Source organism: Podarcis erhardii (genome assembly GCF_964252035.2).
Source record: "Podarcis erhardii genome assembly, chromosome: 3".
In the NCBI taxonomy this organism is placed as follows: Eukaryota; Metazoa; Chordata; class Lepidosauria; order Squamata; family Lacertidae; genus Podarcis; species Podarcis erhardii.
Genome location: NC_138507.1, coordinates 65,339,409 through 65,357,031, shown reverse-complemented (window position 1 = coordinate 65,357,031; position 17,623 = coordinate 65,339,409). Strand labels below are relative to the sequence as shown.

The 17,623-nt window shown below is 40.4% G+C and overlaps 1 protein-coding gene and 1 long non-coding RNA gene across 3 annotated transcripts in view; one reads left to right on the top strand and one right to left on the bottom strand.

Annotated features, from left to right (window-relative positions):
* ADGB (androglobin) overlaps nt 1-15,777 on the bottom strand; it is a 68,879-nt gene extending 53,102 nt beyond the window's left edge. The window contains exons 1-8 of one of the 2 annotated variants that reach the window (XM_081854308.1): nt 15,522-15,777; nt 10,887-11,064; nt 8,885-8,977; nt 7,730-7,801; nt 6,199-6,408; nt 4,663-4,802; nt 2,189-2,275; nt 758-957 (exon numbers count right to left, since the gene is read on the bottom strand). In XM_081854308.1, the coding sequence (XP_081710434.1) occupies nt 758-957; nt 2,189-2,275; nt 4,663-4,802; nt 6,199-6,408; nt 7,730-7,801; nt 8,885-8,977; nt 10,887-11,064; nt 15,522-15,595 (1,054 nt within the window). In that variant the 5' untranslated portion in view covers nt 15,596-15,777. The remainder of the gene's footprint in view (nt 1-757; nt 958-2,188; nt 2,276-4,662; nt 4,803-6,198; nt 6,409-7,729; nt 7,802-8,884; nt 8,978-10,886; nt 11,065-15,521) is intronic. The other variant, XM_081854307.1, reaches the window with a different exon arrangement.
* Nucleotides 3,436-13,395, top strand: LOC309337679. The gene is made up of 4 exons (XR_014154477.1): nt 3,436-3,542; nt 9,747-9,868; nt 10,350-10,426; nt 13,246-13,395. It is a non-coding gene; the product is annotated as an uncharacterized lncRNA (long non-coding RNA).
* Nucleotides 15,778-17,623: the final 1,846 nt, after the last annotated feature.

Here is a 17,623-nt window from a genome sequence, read left to right as displayed (position 1 = left end):
CCACTCCTGGTCGAAGCTGCTATGTGCTAAAAGTAGAGCTCTCCACAGTTTCTAAGGGCCAAACGTGACATGACCCCATTCCATGCAATTAGAAAGTGCACTGTATATATACACAGTATATATATATATAGAGAGAGAGAAAATATGTGACGGGCCACAGAGATCCTTTACCTTCCTGTGATTCCTGCTATTTACTTTTGAAAAACTCATGCAATTGCTATTGGTGCAAATGTTTTTGCCTCTAAACTATGTCATTTAAAGAAGAAAACCCGAGATAATATTTAAGACTTGATTAAAAAATACTTACATGGAGAATATTTTTTCTGTATCCTATTTGATCAGTATTTACAACCAAACTTACACATCACTATCCCATGTACAATTAAGTCTACTGAAATCAATAAGGCTTAATGTATCTACTGTGGCAGTATACTGTATATTTACTCAGAAGTAAGTCTCACTAAGTTCAGTGGTGCTGAGTTATCTGAGGGCAGTCCTAAATTTTCAATCCAGCACACTGTTGCACTGATTTCAATGGGATTTAAAGGTACTTTGTTGTACACTGGATTGCAGACTTACTTCAAACCTCAGTTCTCTCTCTCACATACACATAACACCTTCAAGTCTGGTAACTCCTTGGAGTTTAATGTGATTATTTGACGCCTATACAGAAAAGTGCAAAGAAATAAAGATGTGGTTTCTCTGTCCAGAAGGTGTCCTTTGTTGCATATCATTTACAGTCTTTAAAATTTCATACCTTTGGCACTTTTTTCAGGTTTCTCTACCTTCTCTGGTGGCTTAACAGTAGGTACAGCATCATTTTTAATGTCAGATGATTTCAGATCTTTTTTAGTGTCTTGAAGTGACATCCTAAGTTCAGGAACGGATTCCTCTGGTAACTTAAATTCTGGCAATGTCTCTCTTAAGAATTCCCAAACTTTGTCCAAATATCCAGATCTTTAAAATATACATAAACATTGCTTTGAAATGTTGTTCTGTCTGCTCTTTATTTACTGCATATGCATTATGCTACTCAAGTTTTCAAGTAGAAGTCAAGTCAAGCAACCATGCTGAATTTTACTACCATTTAAATAGTCTGGTTATCACTGGAACCATTCTAGTCACTCTTGGAACCTAGTGTCATCTAGAATGTATCCACTCCTTGAAAAGAAATGCAACCCATTTTTTTTTTCTAGAGTACTGAGAAAATAACTAACGAAGACAAGCACAACTGTTTGCCAAAAGGTTAGGGACAAAGCAAAAGCAACCCCAACCAGGGGAGTAAAGTGGTGGAACAATGGCCACATGCCCAAGTCTTGCCACTTGAGCCAGTCAATATGTTTTTTGCAATGCTGGCTCTAGGCTGATACTGTTGAGGGGCTCTATGCTGGCACTCCCCTCAGGGGATAGAGCAGCTTTACATCTAGTGGATCTATGGCTGGTTCTGCATTGTACCTGCCCCACGCTCTTAATGATTCTATAAGGCTATGTTTGGGAGCCCTATACTAGCTGCTGCAAACAGCCTTTCAACCCCCTGCACTTTTGGCAGCGATGGAGTCCTCCACTGATGGAGGGACATCATCTTATCTTAACTCTCTCTAGCAGCACAGATCAGAAGGTTAAGATTACTCTGTAAAACCCATTCAGAAATAACATAAACAAAAAAAAACTAAACTAAGCAGTTTCAAAATCAGATATTTAAAATGATTGTTTGATACGATGAACATAGTTTTCGCCCTACATCCTTGGACAGAACGATCCAATGTATGTTTGCTCAGATGAAAGCCCTACTGAGTTCAACAGGTCTAACTCCCAGGTAAGTGTGAATTTGAAATTCATTTAGGCTAGAATCCCATAGACACCATTAATTACCAGACAAACCCAACAAATAAAACATGTGTACAGCCATTTTAAAAGGTAATATTTCACTAAAGGAGTCATAAAGTGATTAAATAGCGAGTGAGTATTGAGCAGGCAGAAAGGAAGACAAGAAAAAGATCCCAGCAACAATCTACTTATGATCTTTTAAGTTTTTTTAAAAAAAATTCACAGAGTTCAGTTGATTTTGACTGCTTTTAAGTTTTGAGTCATACTGTGTATCTGTTCACCCCATCCCACCCCAAACACCAGATCAACCAAGTACACAGGACGCAAAGCTGAAGGAACTGCATATAAAAGTGGAACTTACTGGAGAGGAATAATTTCTGGTATCCATCCAGTAAGTGCATGTAGAACTGTGAATTCCCCCAGCTCCCTTTTTCCTACATCATTTATGCTAAAACAAATACAAATATGCAGATAAGCAGATCAATACTCTATTCAGATATTAATTCTGTCTCAACAGTCACTCATATCCTTCCAAATTCTTCATATTTCATATATAATTTCCACTGCAAGCAAACAAGAATATTCACAAATCAATTCACAGTACAGCTGCAGTCAGAAGGGTACAGGCCTCCTATCTTTTCTTCGCAGAAACAAAATATAGCATCAGATAGGAATGAAGCATTAAGCAATTCAAGCTTTCAAAGGTTTGAAGCAGGCTTCCTCAACCTTGGCCCTCCAGATGTTCTGAGACTACCCATGATCCCTGACCACTGGTCCTGCTAGCTAGGGATCATGGGAGTTGTAGGCCAAAAACATCTAGAGGGCCAAGGTTGAGGAAGCCTGGTTTGAAGAAATTAGAACAAAAACCATGGCCCTTTTTATTGGCAACACAATTTGCTGTAACTTAGTGAACAAATTCAGTTGACAGATTCCAAAGGAAAACTTATGTTAGCCAGCTAGTCTTAAGGTAACTGAAAAATGAAAATTTATCTTGAGCCATAAACTTTCATGACAATAAAGACATACTTTCATATTAAATGTCCATCTATAAATCTATTTAAAATTGCCATTCTACATCTTCTCAGCAAAATTTTAACGTATGAACACAAAGAGAGCCTGCTGGTTCAGGTCAATAGCACATCTAATCCATCATTTTGTTCTCAGTGGCCATTCAGAAGCACACTGGAATTCAGAGGAATACTGCCCTCTCACAATGGAGGTGGAATTCTGCTGCTATAATATCTACGTTTCTTTAATTTTTCATTATATTTGTTCCAAAGCTATGCAACTGAAACTGCTAGACACAAAGTTATAGAATTATTGGTCAAACAGACCAATATGTAGGGTGGCAATGCAAATGTACTTTGTTAGTTGTTGTGTTAGCTTTCCAACTGCCAACACAATTCATGATCCCCCGAATCTCCCCCCTCCCCAACTTTCCTAGCATTTCCTTGTTTGGGTGGCCTTGGGTTTTGAGAAACCAGGTCTATAGCTCCCATGCTGCCACAGACATTGGCTGAAGAGGGAAATAATTCCATCAAGCCCCCTCCCGAGAGGATTCTAACTGCCATCAAGTCAGTTACGGCAGCTTCCTTAGGGAGGAACGGTGCAGAAGCTGCTCTGTCCTGCACATTGTTCAGCAGTTCTGCTCCTGGACCGGAGGAGAGGAGTGCTTCTGGTGAATAAAGCCCTGGCCATAACTGCCTCTGACACCTGTGAGTAGATGCTGTTCTTCTATACAAACAGAATCTTATAACAGTTATAAGAACTGTAACGTTATAAATTGAGCTCCAGTTTGCTTCCCCACTCTACCTCGCTCCGCGACCACTCCTTTTCCCTCATGTGTCATCTTTTTAGATCATAAACCTAAGGGCAGGGACCATCTTAAAGCTGATTTTTTAAAAAGTCATTTTGGCAGCCTTTTTGGCTGAAGGGTGCAATATAAATCCTTCCTTAACAAAACAGAGCCTTAGAACCTACAACTGCAAAATGAGTTCCAAAAATGGAATAGGGCTTCCCCACTTCATTCTTCCTACTACAACTTCATGTCTACTTCAAAAAGCTTCATGTGAGAGTTGAAGGTGTTCAGTGGGGTACAGGAGATTGCAGCAGAGGGAAGAGAAAATCAAGGACACCCTGGGCCTCTGTGGGATTGAAATGAAAGTGTTTGTTCATTAATGTAAATATAATCCAGTTGCATTTACATGTGACATTAAACCATGGCTTATTGCTATGTGAATGAGCCTGAACAAGTCTGAGTAAAAGGTCTAAGCTACTGCACTGCATTCTCTCCTTCTCCTGTACAGCTGGAAAGAGCCAAGTTTAACTTTCAAAGAATCCCAGTTTAGCATTATGTTCAAACCAGAGTTCCTGTTTAAAACAAACTCTGGTTAAGTTTCAGAAGAAAACAATTTCAAATCATGGGTTATGAAGCTCAGTTCTTAAAACTAACCAGTTTGTTTTAAACCAATGTTCTTGGTTTAACAATAAGCTGGGATTCTTTAAAAGTAGGACTAAACTCTGCCAAAGTCCTCCTCCCAGATGTGCAAGCAGAGTAAGCAGGGAGGATGTAAGCTAATGCTGCAGCCAGACATTTCAGGCTCATCCATGTAGCATTAAACTATGGCTTAGTATATTATATGTTAACATACCCACTGACTTTGGCTGCAGCTGAGGATCTTCCTTTGTTTACTATATTTTATAGGGTTCAAAAAGCACCCCTATCAATTCATTCAGTCTTAACAAACAAGCATCCACCCTATGTATTAAATTCTAGCTTTGTTGCCCATCGCTCTATTTTGATCTCAAAACAGACACAAAGCTTAGAAAACATACTCATTGTTTGCTAGTTTAATTATGGCTTTGGATAATATCAGTGGCCAAAGTTCAATTTCACATGTTGTTACTGGAAGCAGCATATCATTGTCTTCATTGAAAGGTATGCTGTCATCCACAATGATCTTTCGCCAGCTCCCCTGCAAAAGAGAAAGGAAATTAAATGTGATTAGGTGGCAATGAAAAATTGTGTCAGCATGAAAATCTGTGTGACCTTCCAAGAACTTGACCCTCATTATAGATAATTTTAATAAATAGGGAGAGCAAATATGAAAGTCCAGTAGATTCTGTCTACACAATGGAAAGCAGCACAGCTAGTACTTTCGAAATTGTTTGCAGGGTACTGATGAGCTATTCCTCAGTTGTCAGCTCTCGTGGTTTTCACCAATGCAAAACTATCCTCTCAGAACTAAAAGGATTAGTTGGAACGTTCTGACCTTATAAAAGCATAATGATAAAAGCAGTTTGTCATCTATCATTATTACTCATATGAAGTGGAAATATGGGGTGGGACAAAGTGTGCTACTCAGATGCAACTGAACAACCATTGAGGGAGAATGTTACTGGAATGTTCTGGTACTTTGGGAATGGCTTCTTATGCTTCCATGGCAATACATTAGAATCCACTTTTCTGGAACTTTCCAAAGCATCTGGAACAAGGGAGAATTATTTCCTCCTTGTTTACCTATGCTGTATATATAGGACATCTCATATATGGGATTGAACTCCTTTTCAATACAGGATTGTATCAACCTGAATCTACATTCACCTAAGTGTGGTTTCTCCTTAACAAATGTTACTATAATTTATATGCTTTAATGTTGGGTTTTGAATAGCTTGTGCTTTTGAATAGCACAGCTTAAATTTTAAAATGTATAATTTCTTGCTGAAGAGATAGAAATTTGTTTCAGCCTGTGCTATCTCTTTATATTCATGCAACATATAGTGGTCAGTATTTTGGTTCAAAATTTGTCATTCATTTATTAAAATTGTTGGCCATGCTGGCTGAGGCTGATGGGAGTTGCAATCCAATAACACCTGGAGAGTTGTAGCTTCCCCAACCCAAGGCTATAGGAAGCACTGGATTTCCCTTTCTGCAGACCATGTCAGATCTGAGAGAGACATGGAGAGATCCAGCCCTATATGGCCCCTCCCTGTCATTGCAGAAGTGTCCACAGCCTCTGTGTGGAAAGGAATGAAAGGGGTGTGTGCTGGGGGAAGGCACTGATTCAAAGGATTCCTAGCCTGTCCAATTCTCTGGCACACCCACCCCTACAAACCAAGAAGAAAACCATGCCAGTTTTGGAGCTGTTGCTACTAATGAAAGGAAAACTGTAAAATAAAATAATAAACTGGAGAAGGACATAAGAGTGCAAGAACCTCACTTCCACCCTTCCAGCGAAAGATCATTAAGCCTTTGGATGAGGCCGCTCAAAGGCTTTCAGCCTTCAACCACCCCTCCCCACAACAGGACTGCAACCTATGTAAAATAAATGATGTGCATAATATATACCAAAAAGATTGATCCATACTTACCATCCAATAAAGCTTTACCACATATTTTCCATAGCTATTGTACAATGGCATATGTCCCTTGATAGCTTTGCATAATGAATATATATGTTCCCATGGCTTCCACAAAAGCTGAGGTGCTTCATTTGCATTAGCTTTAGGATCAGGACTTAAAGCAGGTGCATTATACAATTTCCAAACTGCATAGATTTCACTTATTATCCATCTTATCAGCTGAAGTCAGGGGGTTTTTTGGGTGGTGGAGGAAATAAAAGAAGTCAGTTTTGTTCACAATACATACATATATACATATATAGTCTAACTCTACTTTAAAATGAAATACATAACGATAACAACACCATTTAATTGTATAGAAGTTAATAAAGCAAGTGCTGCACAGAGAACATTAAAAAAAGAAGTCTGTGCTCAACCGAGCAGAATCTAAGCACCAATATGACATGAGAGAGAAGGATATGGGAGACAGAAAGACATATTAAAAGGTGCAGAGAGTACTTTATTTATAAATCACCAATCAATGGTGATTTATAAAAGTAGGCAATCAAAAAGCAGAAGAAAAATCAAAATAAAGCAGGGAACACTTTTCCAGATGAATTTATTGAGGGATCTCTTCCTGGATCACACACAGCAGGTGATGTGTCAGTATTAAATAATCTGAAACAAAGACACCCTAAAGTAGCAAGCATGATCTGGAACCAAATGTGGCCATACATTAGCAAAAGAATGTTTTTAGGGAGAAGGAGCAGAACCCTGTCATCTGGGAGAATAGACGACTCCTTTCCTCTCCTGTCACCACACAGTTGTTCACCAGCAGCAGCTCTGACAGCATGGATCATATGTGCATGGGGACAAAGTGGAAGATCCTGTATGTTGTTGTGGGTGAACAGCATCCAGTCTCTAGACTGAGGCCAAGAACTTTAGTTAATTTTAACCAAAGCCTAAGGTATTCTAGTATGTAGCCCTCCCTTAATTAACTGTTCAAGTCTATTCTTACCTACTCAGAAGCAAGCCTTACTGGGTTTAGGGTAACATACTCCTTGTTGTTGTAAGGTGCAATCCAAATGCAATCCAAATCCTTAAGGCCAATGACATCAATGAGACCCCAACACGCTTAAATTCACCTGGATCCCCCCACTTTTCCCTTTCAGTAGCTCCCCTATAACACCAAACCCCTTGTTAAAATGGATGGAAATTGTTCTCAATCCATGTGTTATCATATATTTTTTCATGTAATCTACCTCTTCAGCAGCTGGCACTCTACCCCCAAGCTGATTTTTTAAACTCAGTTCATTCTGAATTTTAAAGTAGCTCAAGGTAGCTTACACCATTTTGAAAATGTCAGTGTGCTCATTCTTCCCTTCTGTTAACCCTCCTTCTGTGGCATCACCTGCAACAGGTCACTTCGCCTTGTGGCATGGTAGCGCCATCCCTGCCCTAGCAAAGGCATTTTACCTGTTTTATGACAACATCAAAAGTCTCCTCCATTCATCTACACAATTAATATGCTTTCTTTATTAAGAAGAGATCATACACATACCTCACTGCCCATTAAATGTTCATTGGCTGAAAAAAGGTCAAACCATGCTTCATTTTTTACTACCACAGGCACCTAAAAAGATATTTGTAATTCTTTTATTAAAATGTTTATGAACGCTTATACACATTCAAAATCTTGAAATAACTTATAACTGCCTACAAAATGTTAATCAAAAGTTAAGAAAGGTAATTTAAAGTAATCAATGCTAAAATTCTGTAAAAGACTGATGAACTGTTGTTGAACTGAGTTTGGACATTAGTGAAATAATCAGTGGATGACATACAATAGTGTGATAGTGGCATTGTTTTCCATTGTTTCCCATGGCATACATGCCACCCCCCCCACTGTTATACACTGGTCAGGCAAGTTTTGAAGGCAAACACCCGCAAAACCTTTGAATATAGGTAACAGTGGGATAGTTAAACAATACTGGCCCAGATTGGACAATGTTTGAGGAGGAAAGTCATCTACAAGCGTCTCAAAATTAGAGGTGTATGAGGATATGATTGTAATTATGTTTCTACCATTGCACTATGCTCTCCCCCACTCAAACAACTTGGGAACAGGCAGGAACAAATGGTGATGATCATAATGATGACTCTGAAATGGGCACCCCCCCAACCCCCACCACTACAACTTTGCAGGCAGCAAAATGACTGACAGGCAATTCCCACATTCTTTCTACTACCACAACAGAGACATTTTTAAAGAGCCTTCCAAGGAGCTCCTGCTCAATGTGGCTGGCAGGCAGAAAAACAAAATAAACAGAGCAGCTAAAACATAAAACACAAGCTGGGAAAGTGCACTAAAGGGGAGGGGGAAACAGAAACTCTGTAGGACTCAATGGATTCATGTTGTCTGGTGTCCAAACAACTCACTTATCACACCTCTGACTTCACTCATTGGCTAAAAATATTGACAGGCAAGAGAGCCAGGCTGGCTCTTTTCACAGAAATTGATTATATCTGCATATTTTGCTTATCTGCATATTTTGCTTCATAACTGTCTTTCTAGGAAGGGAGACACTTCTTTCTTTCTTTCTTTCTTTCTTTCTTTCTTTCTTTCTTTCGTCTTAATCTGGTGGGGGTACTAATGGGCGCAGGGTTAGCAACTCTGCTGTATAAAATAAACATCAAATAAGAAACATCTTCTCACCTTAGTGACTAAGAATTCTTGTGGCCTTCTCCAGAAACTCACTTTTAAAGAAGGGGGCAATTCAATTTTTCCTTCTGGATCTTCAAAGACATGCTGTAAAAAGCATTCATTTACTCACACACACACTCTCTCTCTATATATAATATGCTTATCCTGAAGAGATTCAATTACAATTATAAATAATAAATTATTATTATTATTATTATTACACACAATTCAAATAAAAGTTGCAAACTTTTCACTTGCAAGTCTTTTTTTTTAGTAGCATATCTAATATTCTAATAGTGATCAAAAATGAAAGCTTAAACAACTGAGAGAAATAAAACACTTGTATGAAATGGAAACTATCAATTATTTTTAATTCTGAATTTTTATAGATAGCATAACAACAATCATATAAGGAAAGCAACAATGTGTGTTGTAGAGACTAGAATTAAAAGACTAGCATTAGAAAAACATAAATAGCTCCACAGTAACTCAGGACACCAACTATCTATACTTTCAGAAATAACTGAAGACGTTTTTTGTTTTGACAAGCTTTTCCAGATGCCTTAGGGTTTTATGTTGCATTGTTTTAAAACCTATCTTCTATTCTTTGTGCAGTCCACAAAATTATTTTCGCTGTTTTATGATGTTTGTAAATTGCCTTGAGACGCATATAAAAGGCCATTCAGAAATATATCATCAACACCAGCATCATCATCATCATCATCATTAATCTGGGGCATGTGCCAGTCAAAGTCTGATACTTTTCAGCAGGAGTAAACTATTTTGTTTGCTGCTCACATATTGATAAGTACACAGATAGCTCTGGGAAGTGTGATGGGTCTCAGGCTTCTTCTCAGTCCTGGAACTATTGCAGGTGGAGGGAGAAGAGAAGAGGAAGCACTGGAAAACAAGTCTCTGCCTCCACCCTACAGCTCAGAGATAGAGGAAGAAGGATGTTGGCTTGGCTTTGTGCTTGCCAGTCACTTGGAACACTTGGTGAGCACAGAGTTGCACAAGGCTCTTTACCCCTTCTGCATGGAGCTGTTGAGGGGTGGGAGCTCATTATTACTATGTGTAAAATCCCTCTCAATGCTTTCCAGCTCATAGCTTGGAGTGGGAGAGAACAGCAGATAGTAATCATTGAGAGCCTCACACTGGGTTTTCAAAGCACAGCAGTTACAAGACTTTGGCCCTTAGGGGAGGGTGTATGATCCCAGAGATCACAATATTTTGGTTGCCCATGAAGGTCAGCCAAAAATTGGGGAGCTCAACTTTTAAATCTTACTGATTTTAATATAGGTTATAACACAGATGTACACACATCTGAGCAGTTCAGCTAAAAAGTGCTTAACTTTGGCTGGACCCTATCAGCATATCCAAAGTTACTGGTGATCCCTCTCAGAAATGCCTCATTTACAGACTTTCTCCTTCTACTGCTGGTGGGAAAACCTCCAGCAGTAGCTGTCTGGCCACCTAGGCAAAGTTGGCACCATCACCATAGTGTAGCCTCCGCAACAGGGAGCATTCTTCTTAGTGAAAGATACCAGCAGAGAGGTAACTTTGCACAATCCTGATCAGAACATGCGAACAAGGTCCTTCTATCAGTGAAGTGCTCCCCTTCCTCTACATCCTCTGGGAGTTCTCCTGGTGGTTTCAGGGGAGGCGTGAGGGCACACAGAGGGAGGAGAGGGTGCCAAGATATCCACTGCGGTAGTCCTTTTGCTGGCTTCCACCAGCAGCTGTGTTATGACTGGTGCCCACACTGGTGCCTCTCTTAAAATGCAAAATGTGACCACTAGTTGGCAATGCTTCAGCTAAGGTATGATTCAGAAACAGCTAAGCACTTTTAATTTTAATATTAGTTTAATGAAAAGCCTCATTGCCTTACTAGAATGGCGAGCACTCATTCAATGATGAATCTTTAAAAGGTGTGCTTAAGAAGACACAGTGTTATACATATTTTCAAATACTGATGAATCTGAAAGAACTTTTCTGATTACTACATAAAACTTACTAAAATAGGACTTCTTCCAGCTTTATCTTTTTCCTTTGCACCTTTTCCTGCATCCCACTTCTCTACATTGATATCTGCTTCATTCCATTCTGGCCAGATAGGAAATCTTGGTTTCCTAGACTCACCCAAAGGACCTTGAGGGTTCACACTAGAGACTGATCCAGTAATACCCCAAAGGCTGAAATAAAACGTGAGCACGAGAAGAGAACTAGCTGTTAGTTGCATGGTAATCAACTTCCAAATTTTATTATTCTAATTTCAGTTTCATACTGTTGGCAAGCACAATATCTTCATTTTGAACCCCATGCAGGTACTATCACTACAAATAAAATGAAGAGATAAGAAATACATCATTTGAGCAGCTTATTATATGTGCCTTATGACTGACACAGCTCACAGTCCCTCAGAAAAAGTATAAACAATTATCATTTCTACAACCAAAACAAGAGTCTTGTAGTAATGGGAACAGCATTTCTTTAAAAATCTTTATTTTCCCTAGAATGACCCTGGGAAAGATGCTATGATGAAATGCAATTCCCATTGGTCATTCACAAGGAAGAACGCTGTTGGGTTGCTGCTTATTGTAGCTCTGCCACTACTTGAAGTAGCAGCAAGTTGTTTTTTTGTTTTGTTTCAATAAGACAAATCACAATGCTCTACAATCAGGAAACCCACCTGAAACACACACTGCTCCCCCTCCAGTCTTAAAAAAATGCATGCAACTTTTGTGGGAGACAAATGACCCCCAATAATAAGGGGGGCATTATTGTCCAAGCCTACAAGCCAGTTGGCAGAGAAATAGTGAAAACTCTACTAGTAGTAGCATCTAATTGAAGAGCCATGTACCTCTGAGCTCTTTGACATTCAAAGTGAGATTGTTTGTTCAACGTTGTGCCAGTCTGATAATCAAGGGTGCCTTATTGACAAACAGTGCACATCACCCCTTCACCAAGCTCAAATGAATCCTTTACATAATATAAATGTTCACTGGGGCTGCGACTAAATGTCTGCACCTGCACAGAGAAGTAAACTTTGATCTTGCACTGCTGTTACATTCCTACCACCTCACCCTTTGAGGAGCTGTCAATGGAATCTTAATATCCATTTCAGTTGTGGTTTCCCATCTGTGGAATACCTTTCCCAGTGAGGTCTGCATGACATATTTTTGGTGCTAAGTGAAGACTTTTTACAAAGCTGAGCTGATTTTGTTCTGCTTCTAGTGTGCTGCTGAAAGTTTCCTGCAGATGTTACCCAGGGGATGGGAGGGTGCATTAATTGTAGGTGTCTGCATGAGAAGGTATGGAGAATGTATGAGAATGCTAATGTTTTATATGATTTTTTTAACAGTATAATATATTTATGTTTATGTTCCTAAATGTAAGTCCCTTGAAGACCTTGGTAGCAAGTAACTAATAAAAAACAAAACTAAAAAATAACCCAAATGTACCAACAATTAAATTTTACTAGTTGAATTCAGACTAGTTTCTAAGTACCTACTATAAAAAAATATTTCCATAAAATGTCTATAAAGACCATAGTAATTACTTTCTTCAACATGTCTTCATTATTGTACCTCTAAGGCAAACATCAAGAGAAATTAACAAAGCTGGTGAAGTGCAAGATAGCAGACAAGAAGATTTTCCAATATTTTCCCATTGTGTAATAGTCTGTAGGGTGGTGGTAATTCACTTCCTCTTATTATATTGAATAGTGACAGCTCCTTAGATAACAGTTTGTGTCTTTATTTACTTCAAAAAGACATACTGTAGAGCTGGGAAATGTGTGGAAAAGGGCAACCAAATGTTCATAGGGCTGGAACCACATCTCTAAGAGGAAAGGTTACAGCATTTGGTGCTTTTCAGACTTATGGAAAAAGCATGTTCATTAGTCCAATTTTAAAAAGCAGGAAGGCTTCCTAATATTTTCCAGGTGCTTTATTTTTAACATACAGACTTAAATATTCAATATTATGCATACAGATGTATACCAACAAGCTAGGAGAAAGAAACTGACCTCTTTGAAAGTTTTATAGTTAAAAATATCACTTAATAGAAGACAACAAGCTGCCATCAACCTCTTGATTTAAATACTATCTACAGTTCAGCAGTAACTAAACTTAAATATTTCCTGACAGCTGGGGCCAGAAGGCTTAGCTGGTGGTTTGTCAAAGTAGAAGAGAGATATGCTGCTCTGACCTGACACTATTTCGAGTACAGCTTCATAAAAGACTTCATATATATATCCTTTGGGATATATAAGCAGTGACTTGACTAAGGTCAGTCTGCAGAACAATGTCAGGATTGGTTGTTGTTGTCATTAGGTTATTTGTTTAAGGGTTTCTTCCCCACTTTCATATTAGACAAGACAGCAAAACAGTCCATCTATAACAAAGAAACTGAGCTTGGAAACTTCTGCCTGCTGAACTTGAAAGGGACCCAGGACATATATAGAGCCCAGCTGTGGGGTGTGCTCTACTTTTTAAAATAAAATTGGAAAGCAGACAATTATATATGCGGTTTGCGAACGTGCCTCCCGCACGGATCACGTTCACAACCTGAGCGTCCACTGTATTAGTAAATAAATGAATTGGATAAAAGTGGATAAATACCCCAAAGACTTGCTTATCAGTGGCCACTAACCATGATGGCTGTAAGTGTATGTGACACTTCTCAGTTGCTGAGAATAGCTGCCATTATCTTGTGTTGGGGCATGTGGCTAGCCACCATCAAATCCACAGTGCTAGAATTGATGGCTCTTTAGCATGACCCTGCACAGCTATTATTACCAATCAGCTACTGGTTTAGCCAACTCCTGTTGAAATTCTGTTCCAGCCATTCCAAAAAATAGTAAATATGGTTAGTTCTCAGGTAGGCATGACATGTCTTCTGGCCACACAAGCAGTCTTATACTCCTTTTTTTCTATATCAGAAGACGTTAGTATTCAAGGCTCAAGAAAAGTATGAGACCTTTCGGATATATTTAATTCCCAGTTACCAGGAAACAGCTGAAACGGCTTGATATGCTCATTCAGAAGTTCCTGGAGACTGATGTGGCATCTCCTCTTTTAGTTGATTAGGGGGAGCGGTGGTGAGAGAGGCAAACAGACATCACTGAAGACAAAGAAAATCCAAGGCTTACTAAACCAAAGAGACAGTACAACACCCAGCAATTTGGTACTGTACCCAGAATCTCAATAGCACTCATTCAACACCACTAACTGATGACAGTTCTTCCATATTTTGTATGAATTCGCTCTTAACCACGGCAGGTATGCCTGCTGTGTACCAACAGGGTGCACATAACATGTGAAGAGGAAAGCCTGTTTGCAAACATGCAGCAGACACAGAGAGGTGCAGTTAACCTTATCTTCCCAAAACATATCCCCAAGTGTTCTGAAATCATAAAAAGCCCTGCTGCATTAAACAAAAGGTTCATCCTGGAATCCACTTCCTGGAATACTTCCTGGAATCCACAAGCAGAGGGTATAAGCAATAGCTCTTCCCTGTTGTTTATAATTCCTCAGTGTCCAATATTCAAAGATATACTTTCCTCAAACATGGAGGATGCTCTTAGCTATTAAAGCTAATAGCCACTGATAAACATATCCTCCATGAATTTTAGTAATAAAAGAGCTACCAATGCTAGCAATCATCACTGCATTCTGTGGTAATACATTCTGCAAGTTAATAATGTTTTGAGTGAAATAGTCCTTCCTTTCATCTGTCCCAAGCCTACTGCCAGTCAATTTCATTGAAGTTAAGAGCCTTTCCTTCCTAATTTATATGCTGCCTTTAATATACATCTTTGCAAACAAGGAAACACAGCTACTGCTTTTAAGTGTGGCTGACTCTACTTGACCCCTACTGCTCTCGCTGCCTCTAACCTGCCTGTGTTGGATTCCATCCAGACTACATTTTCTGGGAGCAGAGCAACACTTCTGTAGCAAGTCTGCATATTCCAGACAAGGAAAATATCTGACACTTCTAAGATACAGTACCTATTTTTTTAAGGAAAAGTAGAAAGTGGAAGGATGGTTGCAGTGGAAAGGCCCAGCTTCAGTCTCTGCTCAGCCTTCACACTCACCGAGGCCAATTCCTGTACCTGTTGTTAAGGACTGGGAAAGGGAAGTGTGTATGTCACACGATGAGCTCCTTCCCAAGGTTCTTGAAGGAAGGGAGAGATAATAAATGCACAATCTACGCAGAATCATTTAAGGTTTTGAGTCCCAGCCAATCCCAGGTGCAGCAGGTCCTCAAGCATCAAAACAAGGCCACCGACAGCCGCAAAGTACATGTGGCAGATACGGCATGTGGCCTAGAAACAAGAATCAAGGACATTTAGCTCAGGCAAGATTTACTTGAGCAGCTGATGGCTATATCTAGCTAAACTGCAGCTGGAAAGAAAAAAACTGATCATAATACGCTCAACCTTTCCCTAGACCCCAGACACTGCTTTGGCAAGGATAGCGCACTCTGCACGCGCCCAGAAACACTCTTTCCCGCTGTTATCGCTTCACATCTTCCAGGTGCGAGTCCTTAACCTTAGAAACAGAAATGCACTGAAAGAGGCGGCGAGGTGTGCGCAACCCGTAAGGAACGGGGGTCGCCTGAGAAGCGGAGGGTGTTGGAGCCTTACTCTTTAACGGGGAAGGGCGTCTGGAGAACGTTGTTGCTCTTCACCGGCTCCTTCTTTTTGCTTAACTTCGACATGCCAGGCTCCCTTAGACGAGCTTCAGCGCCGCCGCAATAGCTCGCCTCCCTCAGGCGTCGGCAGCGTCGGCGTCCATTTCGTTGCTAAGAGACGCCGACTCAGCCGCAGAGATAGAAACGGGCTTAGAGTGATACGCGTCCCGTACTTCCGGCACAATAAAAAGCACGGGAAGTTTGACTCGCCCACACCAGCCTCGCAATCATCACTTCCGCTCCGGAACCTTCCCTCCAAAGCACTGTAGATAGGGAATGTTCTTTACCATAGAGCTGCCGCCGGGTAGACGGACGTCTGCCTGAGTCCATAGAGATAAAAACGCGCCTCTTTGCTTCCTGTTTTTATTTATCTTTTGTATTTTTACGCTGTTGGGCGAAAAGCCCGACGAGTGAACAAAGCCGGAGTTCCGCTGCCTGTTCATATCTTGATAACATGTTGAATATCTTCATAAATACAAAGTGAGAAGGGGACGGCTCTTCAAATCTGCATTAGTGTTTATTTAGGTGGCGGGACGGAGTTCAACTTAAACATATATAATGCACGAGAAATAAAACAATTTGAAAAACTCAACGTTGTAGATCTTTTCTGCTGGAGGCAAGACACATGCTGAAGTTATTTGTCCAGAGGAGTTACTGAAAGCAAGTATTTATCTGTTAACATTAGCCTAATCTGAGAAGTAGAAGATCTCGAGACGGAATAGTTGTGATGTCTTTCTATTATTAATGTGGCAATATTAGTCGACTACAAGGGGACGCGATCGGAAGGTCGGCGGTTCATATCCCCGCAACGGAGTGAGCTCCCGTTGCTTGGTCCCTGCTCCTGCCAACCTAGCAGTTCCAAAGCACATCCAAGTGCAAGTAGATAAGTAGGTACCGCTCTGGTGGGAAGGTAAACGGCATTTCAATGTGCTGCTCTGGCTTCGCCAGAAGCGGCTTAGTCATGCTGGCCACATGACCCAGAAAAACTGTCTATGGAAGCGGACAAACGCCAACTCCCTCGGCCTGTAAAGCGAGATGAGCGCCGCAACCCCAGAGTCGTTTGCGACTGGACTTAACTGTCAGGGGTACCTTTACCTTATACAAGGGTATCAGAAGCCACTCTTAAATTTATCCTGCCCCCATGTATGTATGATCTACAGTACAGAATAATGGTACTGGAGTACCCAGAGCTGGTCCACCCATGAGGCAAGGTGAGGTGACCACCTCAGGTAGCAGGATCTGCAGGGTCAGCAGATCCCTAGGTATATTTTTATTCCCCACCCTTATTCTTGTTGTAGATCTTCACTCACCTCTTCTTTCCTGGCAGGGAAGGAGACCACTTTGCAGTTTGCATCAGGTGCCAAAATGTCTTGGGCCTGCCCTGGGAGTACCTTACCAGATCAATTGTTGTGCTCAGTACAAGCAGTGAGGCACACGCTCAAGGAAACAGGAGTAAAAGCAAAATAGTTCTTGGAAACAAGATAAGGGAAAGAAAACATTACAGGGGAAGGAGTTTGGGATTCAAATGCAACAGATTTTCAAGTAACTCAGATTTGCAAGGATTGGGGATCCTGTGGCCCTCCAGCTGGACTATGTCTGAAGGACTGGTCTATACATACAGCAGAATGGAATGCACTACTTGCTTTTTTAAAAAATCCTGCAAGCAGAAGACAATGCATTGGAGAGAAAGATTTTTTGTCCAACTGCATTGGCTTTCTGTTTGCAGAGAGGTTTAACATAGCAGTGTTGGGGGGCGGGGAGTGAAACAAGTCTGAAATATGCAGTCCCATGTAGGACAGGTTTGGTCTGCTACATATGTGGACCAGCCTTGAATGTACACAGCAGAGAGCTGCAGCCTATCCAGTTCTCTTATGAAGACTGGTGAGATTTGGGTCTGACTCATTCCTATGAACTGTTTGACTTGCTTGGGTTTTTTTTTTTACAGTATCAGTTGCAGTTACAGGGCAGGCAGGGAATGTACAGATCATTGCATCTTCTAAAACCTGTCCAACGAAAGCTCATGAAGCCTCCTAGAACTTAAAGGAATAATGGATC